This window comes from Drosophila ficusphila, unplaced genomic scaffold (assembly GCF_018152265.1).
Source record: "Drosophila ficusphila isolate 14025-0441.05 unplaced genomic scaffold, ASM1815226v1 contig_791, whole genome shotgun sequence".
In the NCBI taxonomy this organism is placed as follows: domain Eukaryota; kingdom Metazoa; phylum Arthropoda; class Insecta; order Diptera; family Drosophilidae; genus Drosophila; species Drosophila ficusphila.
Genome location: NW_025064737.1, coordinates 10,512,246 through 10,529,634, shown reverse-complemented (window position 1 = coordinate 10,529,634; position 17,389 = coordinate 10,512,246). Strand labels below are relative to the sequence as shown.

Here is a 17,389-nt window from a genome sequence, read left to right as displayed (position 1 = left end):
TACCTGCTGGACATTGGGAGCTGTGCTGTCCGTGACCAGAACATTAATCCTCATCACCGCAAACAGATTGCGATCCAACTGCTTGTTAACCGAAACCTTTCCGTTTCTGGCGATGGCAAAGTACTCCTTGAACTGATCATAGTGGGGAAGTTCCTTGCCCTCCTTATCAATTGCGGTAATGTCATCGGTGGCGGCGAACTCCAAGGCATTATGACTGGCAACATCCGGATCGAGGGCGATTAAAGTATACACCAGCTGGCCAGGAGGAGCATCCGCTCGCACCTCAGCATGCTGAGTGGCCGGCACAAAATAGGGATCTTTGTCATTACTGTTCTGTACATTTATCGTAAGAGTTGCGGTTCCCGTCAAACTGGGAGTTCCCAAATCGGAGGCCTGAACCTGCAGCTGGTAGGTGTTCCTTCTATCGAAGTCCAGTTTCCGGGAAACAAACACCTCTCCGGTGCGCTCATCAATCCCAAAGTCGTTGAAGCTTCCCTGCTGGATGCGATAGCGAAGTTCGGCGTTCATTCCCGTGTCCAAATCGGTGGCATGCACTCGCTCCACACTCGTTCCAATCTCGGAGTTCTCCTCGACATCCGCTCTATAGCTCTGCTGCTCGAACTTGGGCACATGGTTGTTGACATCCCGCACTGTGATGTTCACACCGCAATGGGCGGTGAAGAGTCCGTCGTTGGCTTCCACCACAAAGATCAGCTGATCGCTGTTCAAGTTGGTCACATCCAGAGTGGCATTCGGTCTGATGGTGATCTGCCCGGTCTCACGATCAATGTCGAAGATACCCTCAACCTGCTCGGATCCCCGAATTCTGTAGCTTATCCTTGACATGGTGTCCGCATCCCTTGCCTTTACAATCAGCGGGGAATCGAATACGACTGCACCCTCATCCACGCTCGCCCTGTACAGTGGACTCTCGCAAACGGGCGGCGAGTCATTGGCATCGGTTACGGAAATCCGGAGGGAAACCACAGAAGCCGAACCCCGACCATTATCATCGGTAGCCTGTTAGCAAAATTACACATTCTTGATTAGATTTATATTGTTAAAATAAATAAACACATTAAAACCTAAATTATAACATCAAAACCTCATATTTTCCCATTAGTTTAACACCACACACACACCAGATTAGTATCACGAATTATGGTAAAATGCCTAAATTTAATGTACATAAATAATTATCATTTAGTGTCCTTCCGTTGTGAATAAATTTTGCTTACTACGTTACTGAAAAGGATTGATAATAATAATTGTTTACGTTAATTAATTTATTCAGCTAATAACCATATTTGTTTTTGATAAAAGCACAGCTTTTTGTAAAATAGAAGGGTTTAGAAACGCGCTCTCAATTGAAGAGGAGTTAACTGAACATTAGCTCACTCTTACGAATTAAAACTGATTTACCCAAACAAGTGGGCGAGATAAATTCCTAACTAAAATTAACATATAACTAAAACAAAATAATTCTCTGTTGGAAACTTTTTGTTTCCTTTTCTCATTCACTAAAAAACAAAGCTGTATTTAATACTATGCTTAATAGTTTTTAAGCTCTTTATATAAATCATTTTTTGTTCTTCCCGATATAAATCAGGCTTAAGGTGTTCAAGTGTTGTATCATGAAAAATCAAGACCGCAGGCCTGAATTTTAATCCAGTTTCGTTATTTATTATCCTCGTTTTTGATATCTGCCTGCCTACACGAACTGCACGAAACCTATCCCACATGGCTTCCCCGGCCAAAATACGCACATAAAAACCTTGCCACCCGCACACGAAGATTGAGACAGTCACTCACCTTGTATGACAAGAAGTACGTGTCCTCCGATTCGTAGTCCAGACACGTCTGCGGTGCCTTGTCGTCATTAGCAGTCGGTGCGGGAGCTCCTCCAGCTGGAGATGGGGATGCAGCTGAAACTGGAACTGAAACTGGAACCGAAACCGAAGACAAGGCTTGCTCCTCTGGCGCCTGGGTGATTAACGTGTACTGGACGGTCGGCTCTGTGCCAATCTCTCTGGGCGCCGCCTCCATCGAGAGCATTTCCAGGCGACCCTCACCATCGTCGCCGGCATTCTCATCCTCGTGCAGATCACGTCGCTCGCGCCTGTGACTCTCGCCTTCGGCATGGCAATCGGCCAGGCTAATAACACCTGTCTGCTCGTTGACATGGAAAAGTTCAGCTCCACTTCCGGACAGGCTGTAGCGAATGCCCAGGTCGCCATAACTGCCGGAGTCCACATCCCGGGCCGTAATGGTGGCAATGTACTGACCCGGAAGCGCCGCCTCCGAAACGGATGACGAGTAGCTCTCCTGCTCAAAAAGCGGCTTATTGTCGTTCGCATCCAGCACACTGACCGTAATCGTTGCCGTTGACGAGAGCTTAGGATTGGTGTCCGTCTCCTCGGCCACCACCAGTACGATAAACTTCCGCTGGTTGGGATTCTCGTAGTCCAGCGAGCCGTTCGCCACGCGAATGTTCACCTGCGAGTAGCCGGTGACCACTTTGGGCTCCACATCGAAAACCCCGGATACGTCGTCTAAGCGCAGCGAAAACTTCGAGTTAATACCCACATCAGCATCGCTGACGCTCATGTCCAAGGCGAGGGGCGTGCCGGGGGGCGTGTTCTCCAGCAGGGACACGGAGTACTCCTTGCGATTGAACACCGGCGGAGAGTCGTTAACATCCCTAATGGTCACCGTTGCCTTGGCAGTTGCACTTGTCAGTGGATCATCGCTGGGCACTCCATTCACCAGCTCACGAGCGCGAATCACCAGCGAGATAATGCCGGTGGAGTCCTCCAGAGCTTCCCGATCCAGTGGTTTAGCGGTACGCAGCTCACCGGACTGAGCATCCAACAGGAAGTAGTCATTGGGATCTATTAATAAAATAATTAAGGTTGTATTAACGTGAGTTTACCATTTAGTCAACTCTAACTTACTTGTCCTTAAATCGTAGACTATCTTTCTCGGTTCACCCGTATCACCATCTCGAGCATGAACCGTAAGAACTAATGTGTTAATGGGACTATCCTCATCGATCACCGTGGAAAGGGAGCCTTGGAACACAGGTGGCTTATCCTGGACATCCTTCACCCTGGCCTCAAAGGTTGTCTGGGTTTTGTGCGGTCCATCGGTGGCTTCGATTTGGAAGTGGTACACCATCCGTTGGTTGTAATTCAGGGTGTCATTGAGGACCACTGATGCTTCCAGAATGGTGGCGTCTCGCTTGGTCACATGCAAGCGGAATCTGAACGGAAAAATAAAAGAAATTTATTTAAATGTCCTGTTTTGCATTGATGATTGGGGAACTCACTTGCTGCAGGCCTCAGGACTTTGTTGCTGAGGCAAGCACTTCAAGTCGAGACTGTCTCCAGCTATATCCCGATCCTTTACAAGAATTTTGTCGAAAATGGTTGTTCCCACCTTAGCATCCTCGTTTACATCGGCCTCATAGGGAAGCTGTAAAACAAAGTATTAAAATATTATAGAATTACTTAATAGATACCAATGTAATAAGTATAACTACTTTTGTTCTATCAATTTTATTATTAAGAAATATTTTTTTGTTTTATAATAGTATTGTTATTTACTTACGTTCTGAAACTCTGGCGGATTGTCGTTAAGATCGAGAATAATAAAAGTGATCGGCACTTGAACGACATTATCCCGTTCTGATTCTCCTTCAGGATCTACGCGATCCCTGATCGACACCAGGAAATTCAGGGTATCCTTCTCCTCTCTGTCCAGTGGTTTGATCAGGGTTATATTTCCAGAAACTGGATCCACACTAAAGTGATCCGCACCAATGGCTCCGTAGGTCACGGGACTTCCCTCGGGATCGTAGGCTTCCAGCCGGAAAACAACTGTACCCACTGTGACATTCTCGTAGAGGATAATGTTGTTTAAGGTCTGCGTAAACACTGGAGGCAGATTTGTCTCCGCTGCTTAAAAAGAGGCAAAGTTTAAACTGTGTGAATTTCTTTAGGTTTTCTTTTGATTCTCACCCTTGGCAAGGCTCAGGCCCAGACAGATCATAAATAGCCCCAGGGGGAGCTTCATTTTGGAGCTACAAAGAAAAACAAAATAAACATAAATTGTTTGCTCAATTTTTATATTTCGATAAAGAGTGGGACCAATGAGCTTAAACCAACAGATTTGCGAGACAAACAGGAGACAAGCAAAAAATCAGAGTTCAATAAAGGCGAAGTTCAAAATGCTCTAAGCAGGTGTGAAAACAAATATTAAAACAATTAATTGGAAAAAATAAAATCTATGTTCAACTAAAGTTATAATTTATTTAACATTTTGAAACGCTTTTTCCTAAAAAAAAAGGACATTGCAATCAAATGCAATACTGAGAGTATATTAAAATCCTTTTATCATATTTTAGGGTGTTGTATATTGTTATTTGATTTTTTCGACTCTGTCCTTGTTTTTGTTTTTGGCCATTTGGTGGCATAAACAAACAATAAAGATAAATTAAATTTCATTTCGTGCTGAAAATTCAATTAGCTGACAATGCACACGGGCCAGTGAGAGCGTGACAACGATGATGCGGATGATGATGATGGTGGCAGTGGTGGCTGGTGGCTGCGGCATCAGAGGGGCTACTGATGATGATGGCTATAACAACATAACGTTGTTGATGACAAGCAGCAACAAGAGCAACAACAAAATAAGGCAGCAAGCAACATTGTGGCAAATTGTGCACTTTAACTGCGGGTTGGGGGTGGGGCCAGGCCAGTGTGTTGGCCAAAGGGGCGGGCTTTTGGAGTCAGGGAATCGCCTGAAGGCGCCAACATTCCTGTTGCGTCCGTCCAATTGTCCGGCACGCACCACCTAACCGAGAACCAGCATTGCGATGCTCCTGACCAGGGGCGCACATATCTGCCAACCAGCAGACGGGCAGCCGGGCGATGACCACACAAACAGTCGAAGGAACGGTAGCACACTCGAAAAAACAATCTTCTGTTATAAACATTTTTTTTCTGGAAGTGGCAATAAAAACTAAAGAGTGCTTGGCCCTCTAGAATCTTAGTAACATTTAAATTCAGCATTTTATCTGAATGGTTTTCTGTTTAACACAAAAAATATCCTGTGACTGATTACCATAAAACTTTGTGATACCTTTATCTTAATCGTTGTGGTTAATATTTTAAAGAGATTAAATAGTTAAATGTTTATTAAAAACAAATTAAAACAACCTTGAATTTGTTGCCGAATACAGGCCATTTTTTCGACTGTGCATAAGCAAAAGCAGCAGCAGCAAACATAAGCGAGAACCAAAACCAGGCGCAGAGCCAATTAGTTATGCATAAAAGCTCGACTAAATATTTTCAGTTTGGACCATGTTTTGTGTGGGTTTATTTGCTTACAACACGGGCCGAGAGCCTAAACGGGCAGCACGAGCAACAGAATACACACCCCAAATAGTAAGTATGCCTGTCTGGCTGAGTTGGGTCCATAAATTCACCTACAAGCGTTTTGCAGTCGCCCGGCACTGACCATAAACTGAACATTTTAGGGTTAAGCGGGTTTGTTTTCGGGTCTGCTGAGGGTTTGTCGGGCTTGGACTTAAACACACTCCCCCCCGTCACGAAACCCAACTCAATCTCCACCGCAGGCCAAAAGTTCAGGCTGGAAGACAGAATACTCTAATGGCGAATAAACTGTGAGCAGACAGAATAAATGTTTAAGCTTGAGCATCGAGCTTAAAGACACACTTTTGCACTTTGAAAATCAGGATTAAACAAACTTTTAATTCATTAAAACGGATATATAAAAAATATATCCTGCTATTCAATATTTTATAGTTGTTCACAAACCAATAAATGCTTTACTTGCAATTTGAAGTTATAAAAATATTTATCATTTTAAATTTTATGTTACTGCATGTCCTGACTGATAGACCTTTGATGTTTTGTTACCCTTTCTTACCCAGAGCTCGATATAAATTTAATTCAATATTCAACTGGTTGCCACCACAGAAAGCATACATCGTCGCTTTCCGACTGTTTGTCCCCCTGACGCTGCTGAAATATCGTTTAGGGTTTATATTTGGTTTCCAATGATATTCCGGTTGACTCCATTGGCAGGGGGTTTAGTCGAGCTTTGTCCCGTTGATTATAACTAAACAGTGGGAATTTATGGATGTCTAAATCATGTTACCCCCAACTGAATAGATTGGTAGCCATTGTGCGTTAATCTATGGGGATTATGAGCTCAGTCTTTCGAGCAAACAGCGTCCAATGGACTTCCATTGTCTCCTCGTCGGCCAGGAACTAATGATTGTCCCTATGCCATTTCAGACTGCATCGCATTAAGTTGGTACATAACGTCTCCTGAGCTCTATGGAAATTTCATTGCATACAAATATGATAGAATTTCCGGAGCGAAATAATTGCCAGAATTTTGTCGCCTTTGCAAGCTTTAAATATAAGCAAATATGCAAACGGATGCGTCGATATGCATGCAAATACTATTTGCAACGTGCACTACTTTCCCTTAAGGTAGTTTATTCTTAAAGGTTTATTTACAAGTTTGATTTTTAAGGATTTAAATTTAATCTCAAGTGAATTAAACTATAAGGTATTACAAAAAGAAACAAACACTGAGTGTTTCTCACAATTTATTTGGAGCTTAAATTTGATGTGGTGAAGTAAACAAGTCACTTACTGATTCACACTTGTACTGGCTTAAAGTCTTTGGGGATTCACAGCTGTATTCCCATCGAACATTTTCATCATTTCCCTCAATTTTCTGGCTCCGCTGAAGCGAACAGATTTCCCCCATACCGCTAATAACCCGCAGTCTCCTGGCAATATATTTTTTGGTTATTCACCAGCCCGTTCTCCCGCTCTGTGTCAATATTATATCACGGCCATTAAGGCTGTCTCCATAAATATATATACCCGCACGTATATGGACACGCGTTCACTGAAGCTTAACCAATATCAATCATACAGTAAATTTATATTGCATTTACGTATTTCCCTTTTCATGTTTGTCAATCCAAAGCCGAAACAGGAGGGGATTTGCAATCCTTCCCCAACTCCATCCAACCTGTTGATGATTCAAGCCTTTTTGCCGAGGTGGCAGTCACAATTCATCCCCGAGGTCAGGTCGTTTGCCCCAATCGCTTTCGCGTGGCACCATAAAAAACCATGTGTACTTGAGTCAAATTTATTTTTTACTCCTGTGGCAGATGAAGTGGAGTTTGAAGTTTGGCAATCCTTCGAGCAGATTGCCTCCACTTCTGGATCCCATCCATCCCTTTTTCCTGCCATGTCAAACATAATAAATCATATTTATTTAAAATACATTTTGCTTAGCCAGCTTGGCTTTCGTCCTGTGCTCCTTTGGCTCATTCTTTTGGGGATGGCCATAATAATTGAATTAGGTGCGCTCCAAGAGTCTTTACTTCTCGGTTCACCCAATGCTTTTTGTCCCCCTCATCCGATTACGGCTAATGCTAAAAACTTGTTTGTCCTCGACTGTTGCGCGGTTTTCGCCGCTAATCCGGGGAATCCCACTACGACTGTGACTGGCTGGCAAACTTGACACTTGAGTTCGCCGAATCCGTAACTTTTTCGCTTTTCTCGCACTTTCCAGACCAAATACTACAGAACCGCGGATTTAAGGGAATAAAAGGTTGGGGAATTTTTTTGTAAAGAAAAGATAAAGTCCATAAAGTCCACTATAATATCAATATCTATAAAGTTTCAAGTTAAGTGTAACGTATTAAATAAATTTTTAATATTGCAGTAACCAAAAAGTACTCAAGTAAACCAGTTTTTATTTAAAACAATATAGAATCGGTATTAAAATCGATTGTTTATATGTTAGTAAAAATTTTACGTAAATGGCAATGCAATTTTTTTGTGCCTGAACATTTTGGTAAGGGTATTTCGCTTCAATGTTTCATCTTTGCCACCGTTATTCTTTTTATCTGATTTTAGCCCTCGTTGGCATAATAAAAATGTCAAAGTCCGTATGCCGCCGCTTGTAATACATTTTATTCATAAAATGTGTTTTTTTTTACGATTTCAGTCGGCTGTTGCCTAGCTTATTTCCCGTCTATCTTTATTTTTCGTTCATCATCTATTTTTTATTTTATTTTTTCTTCAGCTGCTTTGTGTGTGTGTGTGTGCGACATTTGTTGGGACTGATGATGATGATATCCCAAATGCGGGGGAGGTGAGGTTCACAAAGTGCTCCACTTAAGTATGCTATGTAAATCACCTGTGCGAGTGCCTCCGCTTTTCCCCCTCAGGTGACATCCCCTCCCCGCGGCCAACGAACGTGTCAGTGCCGTCATTTTCTTTATGTCTTGCAGTTTGCTTGGCCCAAAACGTCGCCGGCGAAAAACCTTTGCCAGGGATTCTATTTAAACGGCATTATCTTCAGTTGCCGCCTGGCCTTATCTCACCTACCACCTTCCCCTTTCCACCGCTGCCGTTAGCTCCTTGGAGATGCCTCCACATTTTTCGTTCGCATTTAAATTGCTCTTTTTTTATTTGCGCCTTCTGTCCCCATTTTGTTGGCAGTGGAGACGGGGGTGTTAGGATTTCCCTCTTAATTTATTCATAAGCCTGATGGCGTTGGTTGGGCGGATAAAGGGGGGTGTTCTACTTCTTGAGTGGGCCAACATCATTACTATTACTCATGCAGGGCACACAAATACACTTATACACACACACACACAGTAACACCAAGTCAAACAAACTCGCACACACTCACGTGCGTGTTCCGCCGTAACTCAAAGTTGTCCTGTCCGTGTTTGTTTGGGAACCATCCCCATGCTCAAAAGTCAAAGTTTCCTCATTCTTCTGGCTTGTTTTTGTTATTTTTTGCTAAGCAATTTTCACATTCACCTGACTTGCCACGGCCCCTCTTCTTCTTAACTCCCGATTCATACCGCCTCGCATCGCTCATCGCCCCTTCACAGTTTCACAGATTTGCGCTGTATAATTATGCCTAGCTCGGCTCCTTACAATCCATATAAGCCATGAACAGTGCGTTTCAAAAATATAGGTCGTAAAATTAGAAAACATTTTTCGATGTAAAAGCTTATGTTAAAGTATTGAAAAGCACTCTGCATTTTTTAGAACCACAGCAAATGAGTTCAACCATTTTAAATTTGATTACTACATTTAAGAGATGTAAGTTACAATTTTCAGTGGATTTTTCTTTTAGATTTATATTAAATTTTAAAAATTTAAAACATTATATTAACGTAACGCGGTGTTCCCCTGCAAGACTTTCTCATTTCGTATTCAAAACACTTGTGACAGTTTAACAAATTTGGAATTTAAATTGCACTTGCACTTAACTAAGGGGGGATTGGGTTTGGGTTCGGGGCGACTGTGGCACCTGTTGGGGCAACACACACACACACACACACACACACACTCACTGAAATCCCTTGTTCATTTTACACATTTGGGGGGTACGCGCGTGTGTGTCTATAAATCTGTTGCCTTAATCGTTATCGTCGAGGATGCTGGTTTTTATTATGAGCGAGTCGCTTAATTTCCACAATCCCCTCGCAATTATGAAAGACAAACGGAGGAGGGGCGGGGCTCAAACGTGCCACATCCGAATTTTCCGCTGGGTCGGGTTGCCTCCCGAAAACTTCGGGTCTTAAGGAATAAAGCCAGAAAGCAAGCGAGTTCGAGTTCGAGTTATTATCAAGTTTCTTCTTCAGCTGTTTGCCTTTGCGCTTTAGTTGTTTTTCTTTTTTTTCTGCTGATTTTGTTCCTTTTTCGGGGGATTACCATTGTTGTTTTTCCCACGAGTATTAAGTGGCAGACCGCCCACTTCCACGAAAACTCACACCGTTCCTTCGGCAAGGACAGGTGGGAAACTCGAACTTAAAATTACGACTCTGAAATGAAATTAAAATGGTTTTCTTTCTCGTTTTCCAACCGAAAGGAGCTTGCCGCGCGGTAGTTTGTTATTGTCTGTCTGCATATTGAGGAACGTTAAACAGTCCGCCCCGAGACCCATCCGCCCACTTGGCCAAGTTTAAATTGGTTTTATGTTAAAGCCAAATGAGTACAGCTCGGAGCCTGAGGTCCAGGCCAAGTGGAGAGCTTTGGGGTTGGGCTCCATCCAGCCACCACCGCACCACCGATTCCAGTTGAGCATCAGGAAATGAAATTTCTTGCGAATTCCTCTTATTTTTTGCCTTCCTCCTCCCTTTTTTTTTGTTCTCCTCCTTCGTGCGGAAAATGATGGGTTTGTCGGAGGGAGTTGGAAAGTGCCGTCGAGAGGCAGATTTCCCAGCACTTGACGAGCGGCCGCTCAAGGAGTTTGACTGCTTGTCAAACACAGCCAAATGTTTTGATATATTTCATATACTTGACAATCAGCTCGAGGGATTGCCAACGAATGGGGCAATGTGGGGGAGGTGGGCTGCCAAAACGTGGGCCAAGATGAGAGCATTTCAAATAAATGACCCGTAATGTATTAGATGGTCTGACCTTGACGCAACTTCCACCAACACTTAACCCACTAAGAATACATAAAAGTTTTCCTTATGTATATTTGTTTAGGGTGCCACAAAATCTTTTTCCCATAGAAAATCATTTGCGTGCCCATGAATGCTCTTGTATTGGAAAACCAACCAAAAAAAAGTTCTTCTTAAACTTTCAGAAAACTGCAAGGAATTTGTTAAACTTTTTGGGTTTTGTGGTACCAACGATGCAAAGTAGCCAATGGCCCTATTTCTTGTAATTTCCACTTAAATATAAAAACTAAATCAAAACAAAATAGTTACTGCTTCAAACAGGTAATATAATACATTTTTTTTATTATATAACACCATTGACTTTATTATGTATTTAATAAGCCCCCGTGAACTCCACAGGGTTAATTGTTTGCTGTTTTCGCCAAGCGCTAATGCAGCGTGTTTTCCCTCAAAGAAAAATAGCGATTTTTCTTTGTTTTCTCTATTTGTTCTAAACTCATTGTTCTCTTGGGGCGAAAGCCGTGGAAAATGTGTGGGCCGAACGAAGGAGGGAAAAACTGTGTACCGTTTAGATTTTGGGAGCTTTGTTTCGTGATTTTCTTGGCTCTATCTCTTTCCACTTTAATAGCAATACCATTATCAGCAGAACACTGAAAGCGCTGTGACAATAGCAAAGCCAAAAACAACTTCAACGCTTTTGTCTGTGAATGGGCAGAAACCAACCTGTTACAAAACACACAGCCAAATCCGAAATACCAACAATATCAACAACACGGGCAACAACTATGGCAACCGAAGCAACAATTCTCAGAGGAACAACAGCAACAGGAAAATCAGCAACAACATGCAATAGTCATTGCATTAATGCAATGCATTTACAATGCATATGAGAGCGAATTTACTGCTGTGCATTTAAGCCTTAGGAGTTTGTGAAGTTCTGAGTACAATAATAGTGAAGACTTATGCACCTCGAACACATAGAGTAAATTAATATAAGTGTACCTTGAAAGCTTATGAAGTTTAAGTAAATGGTAGAACACTTGTTAATTTGTTTTTTATAAAATACGAACCTAGCAATTTATGAACAAGTTGCATAACCTGCAACTAAAATTCTGGTGGTATTAGAAACCACACTGGAGCAATCTGAAGAGGTGCAATTACTCTCATTAAATATAGAAAATGTTCGCCCATCTCCCAGAACTTTAATCGCATTACTGCCTCCCCAAAACAGCCTCATCGATAATCGACTGCTATCATCTCGATTGCAGCTGGCCACCCTGCTCGACAATTTCCCTTCGACTTTATCCCCTCACGCGCTTCAAGTGGCCATTCATTATGGCCCTTAAACCAGGCATTGCAGCGTAGTGAGGCCTAAAGCATTGCCCCGTTAGATGGGCAATCGATGGGTTAGGGCCTGGCTGGGCAGATTGGGCTGGTTATGCTGAAAGGACTGCACTGCGAGTCTGGCGGGATGTAAGCAAAGGCATTATAATATACTACTACCTGGCTGGCAGGCTCTCAGCCAGAATATATAACGTTCTGTCGAATGGCAGAGGAGGAACTCGGGGCACGTTCCGGGAGAAAGCACTTAAAATATCTGCGCACGCATGACTGATGATGACTACTTAGGGCCTAGCAGGATTTTCCACAGCTCCCACCCACTTTGCACACAGGTAAGAGCAAAAGCTGATAAGTATTTTATATTTTACGGGATTGTTTGTTGTACGTGCCTCAGATGCCACCCACATAATTACAAGTCCTTCAACTTTTCACTCCACGCGCTCGGTGAAAATTATCGAACATCGAGGGGCAAACATCAAACGTGGTATTACACAAACGGTTGAAAGACATCAGTATTTAATTGCCCCTAATGCGCCTGAAATGGCATGTGCAAACATGCCACAAGTGACGTGGCCGGTAATATACATACATTACATATTTGTATGCATGTGCAGATATGTATCTCTTGGCTTTTCCTGGCTGCCATTGACTGCAGTTCAATTATGCCCGACAACGACTGGATAATTATCGTAACGTACACAAAGAAAACCAGAAGATAAGGCCCAGAAAAACAAGGCATAAATTGAATATAAACTTAATTAAATTAGTCTGCTTGCATCCATTAGTTTTGAACTCTGGCCAATTAGTTTAGGTTAATTGAAATTGGGCTTTAGTAAAATGTGATTGAGCATAAAGGTAATTGGAAAGCTGATGTCGTGCGTGTAATGTTTAAATCAATCACAATCTTGATTTTTTGAAAACCTGGAATGTAATTATATGCAAAAAGTTTAGTAGGTGTTTTCTGAAAATTTTACTATCCACCCAAACAACAACAAATTTCCAAACCAGGAAAAGTTTTTTTCGGCTTTTTGTTAAACCGTCTTTTGGTGCATTTTATTTCCGATTTTTGTTGTCTAAGGTCAGATAAAAGACCACGTAGATATGATCCATTACGTGACACTGACTACGTTTGGAGAGTCTTTTACTTAGCACAAACAGAATAAATAAATAAACAAACACAAAAGTGTACAATCAAGCCCGAAAGAAAAAAACAGGAATTAAAGCAAAAACTAAATCCGCAAGAATAACAATAACATTCAGTCAAGACACGGAGTTCTATCATTTTATGTCGGCGCTCGTGTTTGTGTGATTGTTATTGTGATTTGGTTTGACTTCATTTTGTGACTTTTTATCAATTTGTCTGCTTTACTTTTTGTCCCATTCATCTTGCCATTTCCCCCTTATGCGTGTCACAATGAGGAAAGTACGATGAAAAGATTGGCAGAGAGAAACAGTTAAGCGCATTTGATGCTTCAAAGAGTCAAGAAAGTCAGAAGACATAAAGTATACGACCTGTGGATACTTGGTGCAATGAGAGTAAAAAACAAGCCAACTAGATTCCTCTTGGAGTTTTTGGTTTATAATCAATATTATTAACGAAAACATATTACTTTAACTTTTCGGGAAATAAACTACTTTATGTCTTTTAGCTTTAAACTATTTCTTTGTATTCGGAAGTTCAAGATAAATGCGAATGTGGCTTGTCAAAAGTCGTAAAAAACTTTATATTTTATGTAGTATTAGTTCTAAAACTAATACTTTCCTATATACCCTGAGAAGTACTTTCTCCTACCCTGTACAAAATTTCACAATAAATATTATGCTACTAAAGCTCTAAGAGAATTACATGACAGCAGCAGCAGCATCCACAGTAGCAAGAAGAACTCCCGACGACATCTTGCCACGCTCTTCATACATCTTGCCACCAAAACAGAAGCGGGGACCTCGGAAGTGGTTGGCAGAAAGTATAAAGAAATGAAAGAAATAAGCGTTATTATCGTTATTACGTGAGCAAAATACATACACACAGCAGCATCTAAGTAAAAATGGCAACAACTACGGCAGTGAGCAGAACTATATATTAACAAACAATAACAAAAAACCGACGATGGGAAAAATGCAGGAAGGGTGCTTTATAAAGATGACGGTGACGAGGACGTCGAAAATAAGACGACGACAAAGTCACCAAAGTGCAAGTGGAAGAAAGTGCGCAAAAAAAAGCGAAAAGGAGCAAGAAGCTCTGGTAACGTGAAGCTTGGAAGTGATTTCAGGGAGCACTTATACCACTTCTATATATTTCACTGCTCATATGAGTATAAACATATATATATATATATATATATATATATATATATACATATACATATAAATGTATATATGAAACTAAATGGACACACGTACGTCGTCTTGGACGTGAAGTGCTCCTATCAACAAAAAAAGGGTCGAAATAAAATTGCGAACAGCTAGCTGCAGATGTGATAGAAAATAGTAAAAGTAAAATTGAGACAAATGCACATAAAATACATGATTTATATTGCCCGCACACAGTTCCAAATTGATTTGTAGCTGCATTAAGCCAAACAAATCTATCGCTAAATGAGCGAAACATGTCGGAAATAAAGCTCTAAATGACCTAAAGGCATACTTTATGGTGAAAAGAAATTTTTGACCAAATAGGTTGGAGTCATAAACAGCTTAATTTCGACCAATACTAGCATCATCAAAAATTTATTAAACACTTGTTATTAACAATGATAAAATCAAAATAACATTTTTTTTGGTATTAGAGTACTTAATTAATTAACATTTGCAATATTGATTTATAACAGATTTCAATCTGTTCCTAACTTACAATCGACTTTAATTTAGAAGCCGAACAAATTAAATTGCAATAATAAAATAAAATTCTTCATCTGGGAAGCCATTGGCAAAACCTTTTGGAGGCCATCAAATAGAATCCATTGGATCTGAATCGAATTTTATTCCGCCGCTTGTAGTCCTATTCAAATTACTGCGGATTTGCAGCCGCCAGTCAACATATGGCCAGCAAAGGCCCTCGGCTGGCTGACTTCCTTTTGTGGGCATCAATGGGCTCCAAAGGCAGCAAGGGGTGAACATGGCAAATGCCATTGGATTTGAGCTGCTTATGCCGGGGATTTAGTTATAAATTCCATGGAAAAACGGGCGGAGATCGCTCCTCGTCGCTCTTTGCGAATTGAAATTTAATGCAAATGTAAATGTTGCAAAAGCGAGGGGAAACAGAAACAGATTATTTGTAGCACACATTTGGGGGCCCTCCACTTGAGGGGGCGTAGCACAGCCTTGCGAATTGTAACCCCTTCAGCATTAGCGCCAACCAAATCCAAACACACATCTATGCGGATTTACATACAATTTTAATACGTTTTTATATTGGTTTTATATTTTTTCGTTATACATTTTTTCAGCACTTCAATTTGATTTAATTTACACAAAAACTGCGCGAGGCGGCTTATGTAGAGATTTAAGGGTGGGCTGTTAAGCCCCTGTTTATTTTATTTTCGGCTGAATCTTGTTTGAAGTTGACACAGTGCTTAAAAAAACAATGAAATATGCGCAACAAATACGCAAATAATGACAAAATCCGACCAGCCAGACGAAAAAAAATCTGTAACAATATTGAAATATTTTATGAGTGAACAACGGGCATGCTGCTGCCTCATTCCCCATTCGTTGCCCCCCCTTCAGTCTGCAATCGCCTCCTCTGCAGACACACCCAAAAAAAAAAAAAGAATGTACACACATACAAGGTACACCCATACATCGACGGGAACGTTACGTCCTTTTCCGGATTTTGTGGAGAGCCCCCCATCTCTGTATTTCCCTTTTTTTAGCTTTCACTCAACGCGCGACACTTAAAGCGCTTTAAAAGCAAATTTATCTGCCATTTCCTCAAATGCCACGGGCTCAGCAGCCAAGAACAGACGCATCCTCTGCAAGGACCTCGTCGTCCTGCGTCCAGGATTCAAGTTGCCTCCGACCAATCTCGGCTCCTTCCGTCTATCTTCAGAGACAATTGCATTTGCTGCAGAAGGGGGATAATACTAAAGGCATAGACACACTCAAATATTGATTTATCGAGTTGCTCACATGCTTTTCCCATATGTCCCGGCAGCAACTCTTATTTCCTTCGGCCTCCATTGTCCTGTTTTTCTCGTCTCCCCTTTCTGCAAACAATAAAAATTGCTGCAAAATGGATAGGAAGTGCGGGGGTGCGGAAATTCGCAACCGAATCACTTCAGGTTAACCTCAAGTCGTTCACACCTCGTTTGCCCCCTTCCCTCGCTGGGACAGTAAAAACTTTAAGTCTAATGACTTTTATAGATACTTCACAATAAAACCTTCTCCATCGTCCTTTCGCCAGTCCGAGAACTGCCTTCTTCCTCTGTATGTATGTGTGTATGTGTGTATGTGTGTGAGTGTGCGAGGTTGGATTTGGCCAATGAACTTGATTGTGGCAACAGAGTCTTAGCCGGGGATTGACACAACTCAAGTGGAAGAGGAGCCAGCTAGCAGCACAAAAGGCCAAAAAGCTCATAATGCATTAAGCCCTCCTTTGGAGCAGGAGTCGAGGAAATAGAAGGAAAAGCATCCGAAGTGTAGGAGAAGTAGGGATAAGACTATCTTTTATGAATATTCTCCTCTTTTATTAGCCTCTTCCTTTATTGGACGCTATTTGATTTAGCTTGATTTCAGTTTATGCTTTCATGATCAGCTTATCCGGTCATAGTTGGCCACTTTTACTAAGACTTAAAGGACAGGACAAAACATAAAAAACGGTATCTTAAAGAGTTAACAGATATGAACTTAGCATTAAGGGGTTATATACCTTTTTTTTTTTTAAAAAAAACGAAAAATTTTTTTAAGCTGAATCCTAAAGTATATCCCCTAGAGAACATTTTCCCAAATTTTTGAAGAGATCCGAATAATAGTTCGATAGGAAAACAGCGTTTTGAGGCGCGGTACGTCACTCTTTGTACCGCAACGTAAAACTTTGAATGCGATTATCTCAAAGTCGTTTTTTTCCAAAAGTGCCTTTGCTGTGACCGCGATTGCACAAGAACTATTTGATCGATCTTCTTCAATTTTTTTTTTAAATATTCGTAATGATTGTGCCGAGTTCGTCATTGAATCAGTTTTTCTGCGGCAATTTCGATTTTGCAGATAAGAAATTTTTAATAAAATTTTTAGAGCTCGAAAAATCAATTTTTTGAAAAAATTGTTACTGTATGCAGAAAAAACCAAATATTCTTGAAGTGATTCAATGACGAACTAGAAATAATACTAAACTAATAAAAAATTTTTGGTTTATTGATTTTAGTTGACCCGCTGGACTTCCATCGTGGTCACCGCAAGCCGCTATAACAAAAAAAGGGTTATGAGAGAATTGCCATAACTTCGAAAGTTATTTATATTTTTTTAAGAACAAACGTTTGTTGTGTCTATAAAAACATGTACTATCAATAAATAATAACCTCAGTATCATAAAATAATTGCTACACACCTGAAAAAAAATCCAAAGTT

General features: G+C 41.1%; 1 protein-coding gene across 1 annotated transcript in view; it reads right to left on the bottom strand.

Annotated features, from left to right (window-relative positions):
- The window catches only part of LOC108102024 (cadherin-87A), a 59,623-nt gene that overhangs the window by 5,033 nt on the left and 37,201 nt on the right, over positions 1–17,389 (bottom strand). The window contains exons 4-9 of the mRNA XM_017206626.2: positions 4,020–4,081; positions 3,610–3,956; positions 3,329–3,474; positions 2,955–3,262; positions 1,813–2,891; positions 4–1,020 (exon numbers count right to left, since the gene is read on the bottom strand). Coding sequence (XP_017062115.1) covers positions 4–1,020; positions 1,813–2,891; positions 2,955–3,262; positions 3,329–3,474; positions 3,610–3,956; positions 4,020–4,074 — 2,952 coding nt within the window. The 5' untranslated portion in view covers positions 4,075–4,081. The remainder of the gene's footprint in view (positions 1–3; positions 1,021–1,812; positions 2,892–2,954; positions 3,263–3,328; positions 3,475–3,609; positions 3,957–4,019; positions 4,082–17,389) is intronic.